The following is a 16,845-nucleotide window of genomic DNA, read 5'->3' as shown; positions in this document are numbered from 1 at the left end:
GTCAACAACGAGAACACACACACCCTGTCTACACCAAAACTACAAGCGTTCACCGCACACGCGTCGCCGCCGCTTTTAAGCTTTTGCGAAATTGCTTTCTTTTGCCGCGGAGAACCGCCTTATCTTAACTACGCGCCTGAAATCCTTCCAGGCGGGCGTACACAATATCAAGCGTTTCGAGAAATGCCCGTGGAGTAGAACTATGGGAAAATTCGGAGCCCGCTATGTCGATATCGTCGCCGTTTTGTTAGTACGCCGTCGCGTACTGCAGTCCCCCGTTGGGGGAGGGGGGGGGGGGGCGGTCTTACTACGATAACATGGCGACAGCGTTTACACTCTATGTATTTACGCGAGGCTCGAGTATTTGGGGATAATGCTGCCGGTTGGTGTGCCCCTTTGTGCCTGATATTATCGCCCGTGACGCCAGCGAGTGAGATGGCGACAGGCATGACTGCTCAGTAAACAGGCGTCGGCGGCCATGTTTTGCTGGTTGAAGCGAACCCCCTTGTTCTTGACAGCGAGCGGGGAAATGCGGAAAAAAGATTGTATCGGCCGTTTTGCCAGAACTAGCGACGAGTGTCGTCTGCGGTTTCCGGCAACTATTTTGCCATAATCGTGAGCTTAGCGAGGAAATGATTTTTGCTAGCCACAGAACACTACCACGCATAAAGGGAATGCTTGAACACGTTTTTGTTCTGGATATATATCAGGGATATATATGAGAGAGAGAGAGAGAGAGATGAAGGTAGAGCGGAAGAGGGAATAGCATATAGTGTCGCAGGAGAATAAAGTAAACAAAGTTCCTAGTGGCCGATGGCTGCATGATCTTTTCTCGGATCACTAGTCCGTAATATGATACCTCTTTGTACACAGTAGTTTCTCCTTCATTTAAGTGTGTGAACGATTTCTTTAGTTATCATTAGCCTCATCTGAATAAAAATATATAAAAGATGTGTGTCGGTTTCATGAAACTGGAACTCAGAGTCAGTTCTTGTATAAAACACTGCTAAGTGTAGGCTTTGAAAAAGGACCCTACTTTGTGGAGTTGTATCTTCTTTCTCAATAAAATGATGCAACATGTTTTTAATGGAAATGAATGCCGAAATAGAGTATAACAGGTTACCTAAATTTTAAAAAAATCGAGGGTGGTGTTTTTTTTTATTCGCATCGGAATTTTTCTTTGTTTGATTTTTTTTCCATGTTTGACTAAATATATCCTAACTATTGTATCACACAGATACCTTAGTTATTTTTTAAATATTAGCTATATATTAGTAGAATAATATCTGCAAATTATATCATAATGATTAAATTATTTCATGAGATACAGACCTCCAAAGTTTGCCATTTGTCGTTCGAGCAGGCATGTTTGCCAATTTTTAGAAAAATAAATAAATTTTAAATAAATATGATTACTTTATATTACAAGCAAGCTATACCCATATTTTGCGCCCAAAACGTATTAGAGTTCTCCTAATGTTATCGCTTTAGTTATTCACTCTCAAACGGGCCCCCTCCATCAGTGCGCGTTAATGCAACTGTCCACCACCTCATGCCTTACGATTTTTCCTGTCCCCAAGTATTTTTTCAAGTCAAAACTAAGTTTGAATTCGTTCATACCAGACACTAGACAATAACATATAAAAACATCAGTTGATTTGAAAATGTCGACTAGCCATCCTTTGGTCGATCTTATCTGAAATCACCCCATAGAGCCTGCTTTGAAAAAGTGGCTCCGGTCTGTACTCGAGAGCCGAGCTAAAGGAGATAGCAACGCCGCCATTTCTTCCGCAGCGGTCACTCCGGAAACTGCACGGTTGCACGTACAGTGAAACCCATTTAGAACGAACCCACGTACAGCGAAATATTGTCGATATCGAACTCACGAAAAATTTAAATAAGAATGCATGTAAAAAGTACGTTTTATAACGAACAAAATATTGGCTATATCGAACTTTTTTCCCCGGAAAGTCATCCAAAACGCGCAAACAATAGTCTTCTAGCCCGCCCCTTCCCCCAAAAAAGAAGGAAAAAAAGGAAATTCCAAAAGCTCAAGTTCCGAACAAAATTGAGCGAAGAGAAGCGATTCAGAAGGGGAGAAGGCCAAAAAATATACTCTGCACGCACACACAGAAGAAAAAAAAAATACTTTTCAGCCCAAAACGTTTGCCCACGAAGAGAAGCGATTTAGAAGGCGAAATAAGCTTAAAAAACAAAACTCTGCAAGCATGCAAAAAAAAAAGGCTTTTTAGCGCATGGTTACGAGGCGGGAGTGATGAGAAAGAAAGAGAAGCTCTCGCTTTACAACAAACTCATCGTGGAAGCTCGTTGTAAATGTTTTTTTTTTTTTTTTTTTTTTTTGTTTTGCTATATCGAACTGATCGTAGTGCTTCCTGCTGTTCGTTATAAACGGGTTTGACTGTACTGGTTCGGGTCGAGTCACGCAAAGGCCAGTGGCGCCATCTCGCAATGTAATTTCGCAGTAGCTATTAAATCAACTTTCATGTTAGTAAGGAAGGAAGTCAGGTGGATCAAAACCCTATTAGAACAGGGCGGGAACTCGTGCGAGTGCCTCTGGTACCATAGTAAAATAATATAGAGTCATTGACTCGTCGCCAAAAGGGGGCGCTGTTATCGCATTTAGTCTGGTGGACGCGAGCGGTCCGGGTTTCAAGGGTGAGTTTCCCAACTGAGTGTTTTAGTAAGGTTGTCTCTGCTGCACTCGTCGAACGATTTAGAACGTGAAACGCCGGCGTCCGGCGTGTGGCTTCCGCATTCGAACGCGTTCGACGAGAGCGGTGGAACATAGCCTTCTATATACTGACAAAGCCTGGCAGATCGCCACGAGAAGCGGCCGCCGAAATGGAAAAGGGGGAGCGGAAAACAACAGAGAAGAGGAGAGCCACGTGACTGGCGACCCCCTGCGGCGAGACGCCGAAACACATTTCTCCCGAGCGAACAAGTGTGTTTCGGTTGCTCGGCGCTGAAAAAGCTGTGCGCTGACTGCAGGCTCCCCGAGAAATGCTCTGCGCTACCAGATCCTCGTGCTCCAAATCTGTGAGCGGGCACTGCATGGCTCCGTCGTCGAACTGCGAGGTTTTGTGAGTATAAAAAAGGCTATGGCAGTGGAGACAAAAGCAGTTAGCTAGCTTTAGGTCCACCAACCAGAGCTGGGCGTTCTGACGTTCTCGCGATCTCTCACCTCCTCCTCTCTCTCCGTTTCTCGGTGCACTGCTCCGCTCGAAACGTGATACCCAATCACGGGGAGGGCATCACGTGTCATTTTTGATGCCCAGCCATAAAAAGTTGAAACGATAATTGCACACACGTCGGGTACATGCAACGTATGCTCTTTTTTTTTTTCCTTGTATTTGCCGCCGCCCCCCCGGGGTAACGCAAAATGGAGCACGCTTTCTCCCTTCCGGAGCAGTTGCGCAATGAAAATGTTTGCCTCCGTTGCGCAAGGAAGGCTTGTGTTGCGCAATCGCAAAGCTCGCGGCGGGAGTGCGCGAACTGCTTCAAACGTCTTTCTGCGTTTGGTGTGCATGGCGGTTAGTGCGTGGTGCTTGGTGAGGTGCGGGCATTTCTGGACCGGCCATGCCTCATAAATGCTGTGTCCCTGGGTGCCACCCGAACTACGAAACGTCCTCGACGAAAGCGTCGGTATTTAAGTTCCCAAAAGATAAAGAACCGCGAAAAGCATAGGTGCGGCCGATCCCTCGTGAAAATCTGATGCTATCGACGCCAGGGTGAGAGCTTCCGTATATTTTTACATCGCATTTTTATTTCTTAATTACTTCGTTCAATTTTACGCCGACACGGCAGCGAAGCCGACAAGTACAAGCTAGCTCGCGCAGTTTGTTTTAGAAACTTATCTTTGTAGCGGAAACTCCCGTTTGCAAAACCAAAGTCAGGAGCCAATTTAGCCTTCGCCTGATGTCCCCTCTTGTTCCTATATCTGTAGCGCATATTAAGGAATCAATGTAATCTGTTTCACCGAACTCGGGCTGAGCTATGTCCTGCTGGGAAAGACACAGAATGATAATTCGAAAGACCGTTTCGGAAACTACCGGCAGCTGCCTGGCTCGCAATATCACGCATCTACAAAACAGCTCTACGAAGGTGAAAATAAGCTGCGACCGCAGAGTGCGTTACCGACAATCACGTGTGATTATGAGCGATGGGAGGAGATTTAACAGTCAAAGCCGTTTACAACTCCCTGTAACGCCGAATTAGAGCGCAGCTCTTGAGGAGAGGGTAGACCCCTCCCTCCTTCTCCTCCTCCCCTCATTCTTCAATATCCTCGGGGGGGGGGGGGGGGTCACGTGACCCCGGGAGGGAGGGGTCACGTGGCCGTGGGGGGAGTCACGTGACCCTTGGGGAGGAGTCACGTGACCTCGGGGGTGGGGGGGGGGGGTCACGTGATCTGGGTGTCACGCGACCTCGAGGGGTCATGTGACCCTCGCGGTTACGCCGACGGCGACGCCGTTAAAGGGGCGGTGCAACGATTTTATGATTAAAAGAATTTGCATCTCGTCATTTTTACGTTGTTTATCGTGTCCCAGAGAATAGAGAAAACACTTTTTTCATTAAAAATGTCGCGATTCCGCTGCATAATCGCAAAGCAAAACTCGAGCTTTTTCCCCTTCCTGCAGCCCCAAGCGGCAGCCGAAGGAACTACGGCGGAAAGATTACGTGACCTCGCTCGGCTCTAAGCTGCAGCCTAACGCCCGCTAATGCACACAGAGGGAGGGAGGGGAAGCGTCCTCCGAGATAGCACACGGGAAGCTACACGGCACTCCGAATGACGTCACTGGGAGTGCGACCAGGTGTGACCCTGAAGACTGGGAGTGAGTTGAGGGGTGCCCGAAATACCAATCTTTATCTTTTTTTTACGCAAAAACTAGGACACGCAGGCGAAATCGGTTTTCTGTTCTTTACTTCAGAAGTGTCAGGGGGCAACTTCCACAAATTTTTGACCGAAGTCCGAAAATCGTTGCACCGCCCCTTTAAAGCCGGAAACGGGCCCCTAAGAGCTGCGCTCTAAAAACCAGTCGACATGCCACGACCCAGTTGCAACATAGTCGTTGCAGAAGAGGAATTGTCCCAAGCGATGAATGAGACCCTTCGAGTCCTACATAGTCGTACCAGAATACGTAGTTTATGCCGCTTTGAAAAAGCTGGTGTCAGAAATGCGGGGCAGCGTGACCGCAGAAGACAAGACGGCTAGTTTCACTCGCGCAGGAGAACTGTTCTCTTGTCAACAAATTGGATCCAAGGGGGGCCTCTTTATCCAACTACGTTTCATCGTTAATGCCGTGAGACAGATTTACGTTGCTGCTCAAGAACTTTCCGAACCGGCGCCAGTTGGTCACGGAGCTCACAAAGGAACTACTCTCTACCAACGAGACTTCTGACTTCGACGCCTGTGGAGAAGCACACACAAGCGAACTCGTGCTGAAGCACTTGTTGTGGTGCAGCAAGAAGATCGTGCTGAAAAGCTATTGTGGAAGGGTGAGCGGCCAGTTCCATGAGTCTAATTCCAAGTCAAAGAAAAAAAATGTGAAACAATGAAATCTAATTTTTTTTCTATTCAACACAACAGTTGTAATAGCATTATCATTGTGCAACTGCATTAAAGTCTACATGCCGCACATGCGTTGTGTCTTAGTGTCACGAAAGCTACAAAAGCACATCTAAGATGATTTTGTTCAAATCGTGTCAATATAGATACAAGAAGGAAGTATGGATAGACGGGAAGATACAATTTGACGCTTTCAAAGGTGAAAAAACTTCTATTCAGCGCTTCTATTCGTAGTGATTGAAAGCTACAAGCTACAAAGATTGAAAGTAGTTCAAGTTTCGTTTATTGCCCTAGACAAAAGTCTAGGGCAATAAACGCCCCCCCTCCCCCGCGGCTCTTGGAAGTTTCATGGTTTTGTTCGCGGCCCTCAGGCCGGGTCAGCCTGGCCACCCCTACAATAGACCTTTCCGGAAAATCCCAGGAGGCCTCTCGTCGACCCCATATTGCACCGCGCGGCGCGGGGAATTGTGGGGCCGTTCAGATGTACGGACGTTCCGTACATCCTGGAACAAGCTCAATCCCTTCTCTCTCAAAACTGCGAGTTCAGAATACGAAGAAAACAGAGCGAACAGATAAGGTGCCCTGTTTTGCTTTCGTCTTGCTTCTTTTGCGTTCCGACATCGTAAAAATGTTGAACAAATGTAAACTGCCCCTTCCTATTTATGTGCGCTCTTTCGCGCGCCGTACATGAGCTTAAACGGCGCTTCTTTGGACGGTACCTGCAAGTTTTTGAGAGAGCTGTAGTCCAAACTACGAATCCATGGAATGCAAAGGTCAAGTTCCGAACTTATATGACAAAATGAGAGATAATATAGAGTTTGAATGGGTCATTCCGACATCTCCGATAACGCTACAGGATAACAATACGGCACGTGCGCAGAAAATCGGGGGAGTATGGGAATGATCCACTGAACTTCCCTAATAGAGATTCTGGGGACACAGAAAAAGTCCGGATCGTCCGGGAGGCGCTGCGTATTTCCGGACCTCTCCGAACTGCCGAGAAATATCCCTCTTACCTGTAACACACCAGGAAGTTCGTCAACCTGGAAGCGCTGCATGACTCACTGCGCTCGGCACTCGGGCCAGATGACGACGGTTCTACCAGGAAGCCGCGCGGTCGACGAACAGCCCCGCCACTATGCGACACCAAATGTGGGTATTTCTGCGCAGACCCTGACTCAGAAACAACAAGGTCGGAAGCGGCACAGAGCAATCGGGCGTTTCCCGTGTAATCCGCAACGCATGCCTCTCGACGATACCTTATCAGTTCCGGGCCGTGGCCAAAGAAATACACTTATTGTCTCGCTCTGCCTCTTAGTGCGTTTTCACGGCAACAACAATTATTGGCGAGGTTTCGGAGCAGATCCCGTTCGTATTTCGGACTTCCTCTCACCTAGGCTCCCAAAGGCGGCTTTGTTTCTGTTTTTTTTTTTTTTTATGAATTTAACGACATACATTAGTTTTGCTTACGAAATGTTTAGTTGTTAGTGATACGATAATTATTAGTTCAACAAAACAGATGCGCGCAATGCTTCGCCCGCGGCGTCAACTCCCTGTGACGTCACGGCATTACGTGAAGTCGCAGTGTCACGTGATTCTGCGGGACGCAAGTCCGCTAAATATAAACCCAGCAGTTGCGACCGCGTGCCGCCAACACCGGCCAGGAGACGAAGCGTGCGCATTGCGTCAACGCTAGTGGCTGGCTATACTTCATCTCACCTTAGCACGGACTAACTGCGAAGGCTGCGCAAGCGCGAGCGGCGAGCTTCGACTGGCCTTGACTGGAGCACTCGCTGCACGAGCTCTCGTGCAGCCGCCGAGGCTTCATCCAAAGCAACTAGCTCGCACTTTTGGCACGCGCGGCTAACAATAGTTCATGCTAAGGTGAGACAAAGTATAGTGCCATGCCCTGGCTAGTGTCATGTGGCTAGTGCATATCCCTGATTCGCCCCAAGCGGCAAAGACACTGAAGCTCGACCAGAGTACGACGCGAGCGGCAGAAGCGTGCGTCTTGGCGTCGCCGTTCTGAGACGCTGCAAGATGCGTTGGCGCGCTGCGTGGATGTGCAGGCGTCGCCTTCTAGGTGCAATCGGGTGCAGCAGCAGTGTGCAGCGTCTCGGCGATCGCAGCAGTACATATGTAGGACACGGCTGTCCGGAATCCTTGTTTTCGACCAGCGATGCTACCCGGATTATCCACGTCCGCGAAACAATGCTTTCGCCTTGTCTCGTGAATGACGAAACGCACACGCCTGGCGCCGATATCGTCGCATCGCCGCTGTTGGGGACTCCCGCGCTGGAAGAGCAGCTGATAACCGTGGAAGGTTTTCGGGCCCACGTAGTCTCGTATCGCGAAGAGCGTATCGAAACCCCTCGAAAAGGGCGTCTCTATAGTCTCTCCAAAACAATCGTGCTTTTCTTTTGTTCTGAGCGCACGTCACAACGACTCGTACGAGGTCAGCGATTGCGGAGGTGGAGTGATGGAGCGTTTCGCTAATAAGGGAAACCTAGAGCGTTATTATCGGAGCCGATGCGAGTATCCCCTTAATCTAGTTTCACGGGTTCTATAGGCCATGGGCAGTATCGAAGATACAAGTACCTTCGATACCATTTTTCGGTACATTGTATGTATCAGTATCAGTTATCACTTGCCAGAAAGTAATGTATCGGTATCAAAAATACATTTTTAGTGTGTCGTGTATTTTGACAATTTGATACCAAAAAAAAAGGCTGTGCCGCAGACTTTGAAGTTGCTGTGAGTCAGATTTTGTGCCAGCGGCGCTCCGGCTAGCTCGGCCTCTGTTGTAACACACACACGGACACACACACACATACACATACACACACACGCACACGCACGCACGCACAAGAAGCATTAGCAGTACGGCGATCGCAGACTGGGGTCGGTGAGGAAAAGGGGGTAATGTAAAATCTCCTGCCGCCACACATGTGTTGCCAAATCAAACAGTCCACTTTTTGTGTGTGCATTTCCGCGGCTGTAGCTATGGTTCAACGTTTTTCGCGCGCCGACAGTGGAGCCTAAAGAAATCCCTGGGGCCGGCTACAGTCCGCGGACAAATCTCGTAACTGCTGGTAATCATGTTACCAGCTTCATTAATATTGGCGATTTCAGCGATGTATCGACCATACAGTTTCGAAAATCAATTTTGGTTCTTTATCTTGTATCGGTATCGGAAATATAATGTTCAAGTGTATCGGTGACGAAGACACTCGTTTGAAGTATCGTGCCCAGCCCTCGGTTCTATCGACCAACCCACTGTCTACAAACAAGCCCGCGTTTGCCCACGCAGGGTGTGTGCGCAGAAACCAGATTCTGCCCGAGGCATCTGCGCATGCGCAGTGCCGACAGCAGCGCCACCGCAGTGGCGTGACGTCAGACACTTGAGTGACAGGTAGAGGTTCAGCGGAAGCTCCTCCCACCCCCTTCCAACTTAGGAAAGCGAACGCTGAAGAGTATGAAGTTCGCTCTGCCAAAGTGGAGAGAGGTGGGAGGAGCTTCTTCTAAACTCGTAACCTCTCACCGATCATAAGTAAATTAACGTCCCACAAAATCTATTTGGGACAAAGTAAAATATTAATGTGGATTGGGGATTAAATGTAGAAAGTCGGTGCTCGTTGCCTTACTTTTGTTTTTCTTTTTCAATCTAAAACAAGTATACGTTATATGTGGATTATCGTTTCACTTACTCTGCTCTAATTGAAAATTCCAGAATTTTTTTCAAGCATGTTTTTTTTTTACAATTTTGAATTACGACAAAACACAACTATATGTAAACTACGAAGTGTTCATAGTTACTTGAAATAATGCTCCGTACAAAGTACAGACTATGTGGAACAGGGTTCCTCTTTAATAAGCAAAACCTACAACTTCTATGTTTCGGCGCCATTTTGGCGCCGAAACAAATACGGCGGAAAGGGTTTCAGGGATTGAAGAAAATTTTATTGACACTGTAAACTGCAAGACGTAAATCACACCAGTATACAATAGGAACATGTACGCTACGGGGATACCAACTCCCATCTCCCAAGCGGACGCGCCGAGAATTACTACCGAAGTTGGGACACGCCCAGGTCGGAACGCGCTACCTCAAATCACCGGTGAGACACGGTTATATAAATACAATAACAATTGCATGCCGCAAAACCTTGTAAACTAAAGATTTTAGAAAACATATTGCACCTGCCATTTTGTACTAATCTCCAGTAACAGTTCCTACAAAAAGAGCTTTTTCCGATTGTTTTTACGCAAAAACATGTTTTCTAAAAGCTCATGGTGACCGCAGTAAAGAAAAAGATTGAGCCGCCATCTTGGCACCTCGAGCCTGGGAGTTTCGGCACTTTGGAAACATTCAGTGACTTGCATGAAGGGTGGCGCTGTTATCATATTTAATTTAAAGGGGCACTGAAGTCATTTTTGAAAAAGATCGTTTTTGATCTTATATTGTTTAAAAGGTGTTAGTTCTCGCGTGTACCAATCCTATATTACAAAACCGCCTATTCATCTAAGGGCAAGAGAAAAACATGTGGACTCTTTTTTTCTCGCGGACTACACTGTGTGGACCAATGAAAGCTCTACAATACGCGCAGATTCCGAATGATTTTATTATTAATAGTTTTGAAGAGAGTCTGATAAGTACACATTCGGAAAAGACTCCTCTTGTTCACTGCGGGCGAAGCCATCGTTTGCAACCCGCTGACAAGCGGCCTTCGTCCGCCACTTCACTCGGAAGAAAATTAATCCCAAAAAGGGCTTGTCGCGATCTTTGAACACGCTTTTAACGAAGAAATAAACTACGCAAAATTGCGATTTCGGGTTTGTTGAGATGCTAAGAGCGTCTAGATTAAGTTGTCAGCCCAAAAGGAGGATCTCAGAATCGACTTCGGTGCCCCTTAATTCAAGGCTCGGTCTCGGTGAACTCCGTTGACCCAGGTTTCAAGGTTCAGTTTCCCAACTGAGTGTTTTAGTAACGTTGGTTTCAAACGATAACAAACATGGCTGCCGGCGTCTGCGGAGTGATCAACCAGAGCAGCTCGTCGAGCTCGTCGATCTGAATGAGGTTGAGTCGTTCTGCCTTCAACGAGGTGTTTACACGTATACCTCCTCAACCGATCTACTTTGCAGCAAACAACTGTCGGTAGCAAACAACTGGCAGCAAGCAACTGTCAGGTGACGGGGCGCCAGTCACCTGACTCTCATCTCATCCCGTTGTTTCTGCCGCTCCACCTCTTCACTTTCGGCGGCCGCGTCTCGTGGCGATCTGCCAGGCTTTGACAGAAGAGAGGAGGCTTTGTGTCACCCACCTTGCTCGCGGATGCCATTCAAAAAAAGAACAAAAACAGAAAAGCTGAAAGAACATTTTTTGTTGATTCTTTTTTTTGGTCCTTTCGGCCACTTTTTACCGTACTTCGACAGACGCTGACAGACGCTTGTTTGGGACCTTGGTCCGTCCATACGGAACGTTAGAACGCCGCTTTCGTGGTCGCGTCTTGCAAGCGTTGCAGCTGTTTTTAGACGGGGCGGAATAGCAGACAGACGAAGGCGAAAGCGGACGCCGACGCGTAGCTTTCATGCCCGCGTCTGTGCGTGACAGACGACGATAGACGGTGATGCGGAATAGCAGACGATGCCGAAAGCTGCCACGCGTCTGCTCGCACGACTAGCAGGCGGTGTCAGACGTCTAGACTAGACGCACCGGATTTCGGGAAAATGGACACAGTAGGCTTCCGAGCATGTTCTTGCCGAGCAGCCGAGCCAATCCAGTAATAATAAAAACGGGGCCACTGACCTGTGGGCGGGGCTTAGAACGGGCCTTGATTTCCACCTAAATTGCGTCTAATTCCACAAAAAAAACATTTTCATAAAAAATATGAAAAAAAAAAACGTGTTTTAGGTACGCTCTAATTTTTTTTTTTTTTTTTTTTCACTTCAGTGTTTTTTTAAGGCACATAGTATAGCCCGAGTAGAGTGCTGTAAGCTGCTTAATTTTAGCGAGGACCCAAGTTCCGATACTTAAAAAATATCACGAATAAATCGCCCCATAGTAAGAAATACACGAGTAGTATAGAAAATGAGAGTTCTAGATCATTCCCCATTCCCCCGAACTTGACCGTTTCAAAGAACAAGACATTTAAGACGTCAGACTGTTATGATAAATAGATAACACCATATCTTGTTCATAAATCGTTCCCAGTATATCTTCTTTCTCCATGTCAACTATATAGTCGGTAACAGGTCAAGAACAAAGTGGAAGCTCCTCCCACCCCTTTCCACTTCAGTGGAGCGAACGATGGAGAGGCGGTCGCCTTCTCTCCAGCGTTCGCTCTACTAAAGTGGAAAGACGTGGGAAGAGCTTCCACTTCGTTCTTCACCTGTCACCGAGTATAGACGGTAATGCGGAAGGAACAACGTCCCCTAAAACTTCCTTGATTCATATCCTGTTACACCATATCCGGTTTCCTCCCGACTGTCATTTTTTTTTTTTTTTTTTTTTTAGTTGATCGAGTTCCTTCTGGTCGCTTCAAAGAAACGAACAAGATAAGTTCATATTAGAAACGAGCTGGATTAAAGCAAATATTTTCGATCTAAATAAAGCAATTTTAAAAAGGCGAAAAAAGATATTTTAAATGGAGTCCATATTTAAAGGTCTCCCGCTCAAAGACCTCTATCCTCTTTCTAAGGAGTTGAAGATAGCAAACCCGAAGGAGAAAAAAGGGAACCATTAATCGATGATATTATTACAACCGATGTCAACGGAAAATTTCTACCCATTTATTCTGTGTTTAGCGATGATTTATTTCATACACTAAAACCAAAAAAGACAAAAAGAAGATTTATAAAGTGTACCTGCGGTCAGTGGATTAATTGATCGTACAAGGACCTGCAGTCACGGAATTCAAAAGGACATCGAAAATTTAAAGTGACAGCAGAGGCACTTGAACACAATGTGTATGACTTACACTATGAGAACATCGATTAATGTAACTATTAATGATTTCCACAAGTCCATTAAAGACAAAGCCATGCGAAAGATACTCGAAAGTGTAACATCAAAGACGACAATTCGTGTACACATGCGTCTAGATGTTCAGATAGAGAGAGAAGACCAGATCATTGAGTATGGCATGGTCCTTCTGAAGATTCATATCATGGATAGCATAGATTGGGAAAGAGATTCATAATGAGAGTCTCATCCAATTTCAAGAACGTGAATTAGAAGGATCCGGTTGGAGCTTTCAAAAAGTCATTGGAATGAATATGGCAGTCACTAAATCTCAACCACTGAAAGGGGCAACATAATCCCTTTGCCAGATGACATCAAAGCTAAGGATCAATGTTCAAAATAAGGACAAAAAATGTTTTATGGGGGCTGTGCTCTCAGCATTACACCCAGAAAACGACCATGTTGATAGAGTTTCCAAATATGAGGATGATCAGAATTAAATATATTTTGACGGCATTAAGTTTCCGGTCTCCGCCAGAAATAATCCAAAGTTTGAGACAGAATAAAATAAAAATAAATACGTTTGCCCTCGATGGCACCGTAAATGTACTCTAGAATGGGAGGATAACTGATTATAAAAGTATAGTAAACCTCCTATTGTATAAAGAACATTATTGTTGGATAAAGAATCTATGCAGAGTAGTCTCCCATTCAGAACATAATGGAAAAGTATATACATGCAAACGATGCCTTTATCAAACCACGAAGGAAGGCAGTTTGAATGCCCATAAAGAAATTTTAGAAAATGACGGAATTAGAAAAGTCGTATTACCAAAACCTCGTTATATTGAATTCGATAAGCATTTTCGTAAGCTCAGAGTTCCGTATGCTATCTAAGGTCATTTCGAATCGGTTTTTCAGGCAATTAATGAGAATGCAGGAAACAATATAAGATACCAAAAGCATATACCATCCAGTTTTTGAATTTATGTTGTCAGTGCTTACAACATTATATAGGTTCCACTCCGTGGCGTAGGCAGGGCGGGCGGAGAGTCCAATATCCCCCCCCACCCCGCCCCCCCCTTCCCGGGGCCCGCTCGCTCCCTGCTCACGCAATCGGTTTTGCACGGGACTATCTCCAACTTAGACGCTTTCGGGAAAAATGTTTGTGGGGCAGAAAATGCTCAAATAAGTAAAGGATGGCAATTTAAAGGCAAAGTATAACAAACTATCCGAACTGAAATACACGCTTCAATCGAGTGAACATAATAAAACAAACACATGGTGATAATGTAAAACATTGTCAGTGAAGTGATGTGAGGAATATTAAATGAATTGTAAAAACAATTGCTTTGTAAGCAACGGGTGGCGCTGCGCTCATGCACACCTTGTGTACTGACCAAAATGACGTGCTTTCGACTAGAAATTACCGCGAATAAAAAAGTAACTGTGACTAATTATTACAGAAAGAAATTTACAGGCTCCGTTGGTCATCTCATTGCCAAGCGCCTATATAATAAGATGCAGCCGCCTGCGTTCACGGCAAAGAATATCCAGGACGTCCTCCGCTTGAACTTCAATGTCGCGGTGAACATTCAAAATCGCTAGACCGAGCAGTCGCTCATTCGAAGTGGACGCTCTCAGGTATGCTTTCAACCGTCGTAGTAAAGAGAACGAGCGCTCAGCTTCCGCCGTTGTTAAAAGGCAGAGTTGCTAGGGAGGATGGACGTCCCTTCAAGATCTGACCGCCTGTAGCGCGGACCTGAAGGAAAGCTTCACGCTTCTCCCTCTTGCATTGAACGCCTAAAATTTCCCTATTTTCGGCGAAGTTACTCTCACTACGCGAAATTTCCCTGCATCGAGATGCCCGTCCCGATGGTCGCTCACGGATGCGATGAAGCCCGTCTTGCTTTCTGCTTTGCATGTCGAGGTGGCATCCGAGGTAATTTCTTATTAGATTAATATTTTCGTTGCACGGAACATCAGGAACTTCAAAGAGTTTCTGAAGCCATATTCTCACTACGCATAGGCGCAGGGAGTCAAGTTCGTTTCCACGTTCGTCGTGTGGTTTGCGTGTTTGTGTATGGTGTGTGATGTCATTTCTCCGAGTGACGGAACGATGAGTTCGGACTGACGATTTCTCATCGCCCCGAAGACAGTGCTGCTGCTTCCTTTGGACCACGCTGCAAGATAAAGCGGCCTAGTAAAATAAGACTCTCTTTCCTTCGACATCTGGTTCTGAGGCACGAATTCGTTAAGCTTTGAATAGATACTCTTTTTTTCTAATTGTTTAGAATTACATTTGCCCTATATATGGGCCCTAGTGTTTGTCCGTGGACGGTTGCTTCAATTTTTAACGTCGAAATATATATATACATTTTTTTTTTTTTTGCTGCTTAATTTTTTGTGGTTGTATAGCTATCCTTGTGTGTTTGTCTGGCCTTCACACGTTGGTAATGCAGTGCTACCTGAAAAAGCGGAAGGTGTTGTTTGCTAGCGTGAGGAAGCTTTTAAAGTTGGTGGACCGGAACTACGACGACAGTAGAACAGTAAACCACCACGCCCGTATTCCTGTAAATGAATCCTGCTAAGTTTTCAAAAAGTGACCATAAAGCTTTGCCCGTTTTATCTTAACAGCGCCTCGCTAATCCTTGCGTGAGCGTCCCTACCGCCGAGCTGACCCTGCCTCTTCATTGGGGAGAGGAAGGGGGAAATTTCATGATATTGGACCCCCCCCCCCCCCCCCCCCCCCAAATAACATCCTGGCTACACCACTGAGTCGGCGTGTCTATTTTATTGTGTAAAACGATGGTAAACATGCTGCCACCTTCAGCCTGTGAGATCTTCATTTCATTGATGTCGTAATGGCGACAAAGCGCGCATTTCAGTCTAGGTGACATTACTAACGGCGAAACGAGGGCTCCATAAGATGTGGGGTAGAGTTTTACAGTTTTCCACTATAACCTAAACGATTGATTCAAAAAGCAAATATTGTCAATGCTAAACGCAGAAAAGGTTTTGGCAGAAATTTGCCGTTTAGACGATGCAGGTCTCGGTTGGGATCTGCAAGTAAAACATAGCTGAAACAAGAGGCCCCTACGCTAACAACTTCTATCCAGCTAAAGGTGACCTTGCAGGCGAGAAAAGGTTACCAATACACAAATGGAGATTTAAGGCCGGTTCAGACACTTGCGTTTGAGTGCGTTTGACTGCGTAGCGTCGAGAACCGAAAGCGAATCACCGGCACATCTGTGCTTCGTATGAAGCGTGGACTCCAATTCAAGGAATCATCATGGCACGCGACATAGCAGCAGGGATGTCCTGGTTTCTCGCTGCCGCAACGCAGTCAAACGCAGTCAAACGCAACAGTCTGAACCAGGCTTAAGACTTTGGATGCAGTACGGGTGATTTAGGGCCGGTTGCACCAACGTCGCTTAGCACAAAGCGGAGCTTAGCCGGGAACTTAAGCTTAGTTTCGGTTTCGTTCGGTTGCACCAAACTCGCTTATCGCTAAACCTAGCACTAAACTACGCTTAACTTAAGCGCTCAACATTGGGCGCTTTGCTTCTGGTTGTTTCTTAATCCTGGATTAAAAACATGGCGGCTGGTTTGTCACGGTCGACGCGGTGGACGAAATTGGTTATGCAAAGTGTTTTAGGCTACATCAGCGTGAAAGTCTCGACAAAATGACTTTCGATTGTGACAAGGATGCAAAATATTGTCGCGTGAAGTGTTCATGGACCCCTGTTTTCAAGTTGGCTCTCCACTTTCAGGGCGTGTTAGCCCTAACCGAGAAACGTACGGAGCTGTGGGGCTCACGTCTGTCTTCCCGTTGGTTCTTCTGTCAACGAGCTTATTCGTATGTACTTACTAATTTTCGCATAGCTGTAACGTATTGTTATTTACCACCTTGTTTATTTACACTTGCAGCGCGTATCCTTCAATCTGATCAGCACGTTGAATAGTGGCAGTACATGATCTCGGCGATCAGCTGATTGTCGACACCTCTGCCGTTTGCATTAGATTGCGGCGCTTTTAAGTAATAAAACAGCGAAAATTCAATTTCTTTCGTTTTCTGAGTTTTGAGACAATCTTCAGTGAATTTTCCTTATCTCGCGAGTAGAATCTTGGCTTCAGAAAACTGTATCGTTCCATAACTGTAACTTTTTTGGTGATCGCATTTTTTTTTATATACTTTGCTTTATATCTTTCATTCGTTTCCCGAGAACGAGATACTGTTGTTTCCGAGTTGTGCTCTGTGATGGTGTTTTCCCTTTACTTTTGTCGTTTGTTGTCATTG

At 46.0% G+C, this 16,845-nt stretch overlaps 1 protein-coding gene across 4 annotated transcripts in view; it reads right to left on the bottom strand.

The window, feature by feature from the left end:
* Positions 1–16,845, bottom strand: part of LOC8025508 — a 177,722-nt gene that overhangs the window by 135,995 nt on the left and 24,882 nt on the right. For 2 of the 4 annotated variants that reach the window (XM_040217571.3, XM_040217572.3), the window contains exon 1: positions 6,601–6,810. The exons of the other annotated variants lie outside the window; for them this stretch is intronic. In XM_040217571.3, the coding sequence (XP_040073505.1) occupies positions 6,601–6,642 (42 nt within the window). In that variant the 5' untranslated portion in view covers positions 6,643–6,810. Of the gene's footprint in view, positions 1–6,600; positions 6,811–16,845 lie in introns of those variants that run through there. 4 annotated transcript variants of the gene reach the window in all.

Source organism: Ixodes scapularis, unplaced genomic scaffold (genome assembly GCF_016920785.2).
Source record: "Ixodes scapularis isolate PalLabHiFi unplaced genomic scaffold, ASM1692078v2 PGA_scaffold12__126_contigs__length_90152505, whole genome shotgun sequence".
Classification (NCBI taxonomy): Eukaryota; Metazoa; Arthropoda; class Arachnida; order Ixodida; family Ixodidae; genus Ixodes; species Ixodes scapularis.
Note: the sequence above shows the minus strand (reverse complement) of the source record. Positions and strands in the feature narration are given on the sequence as shown.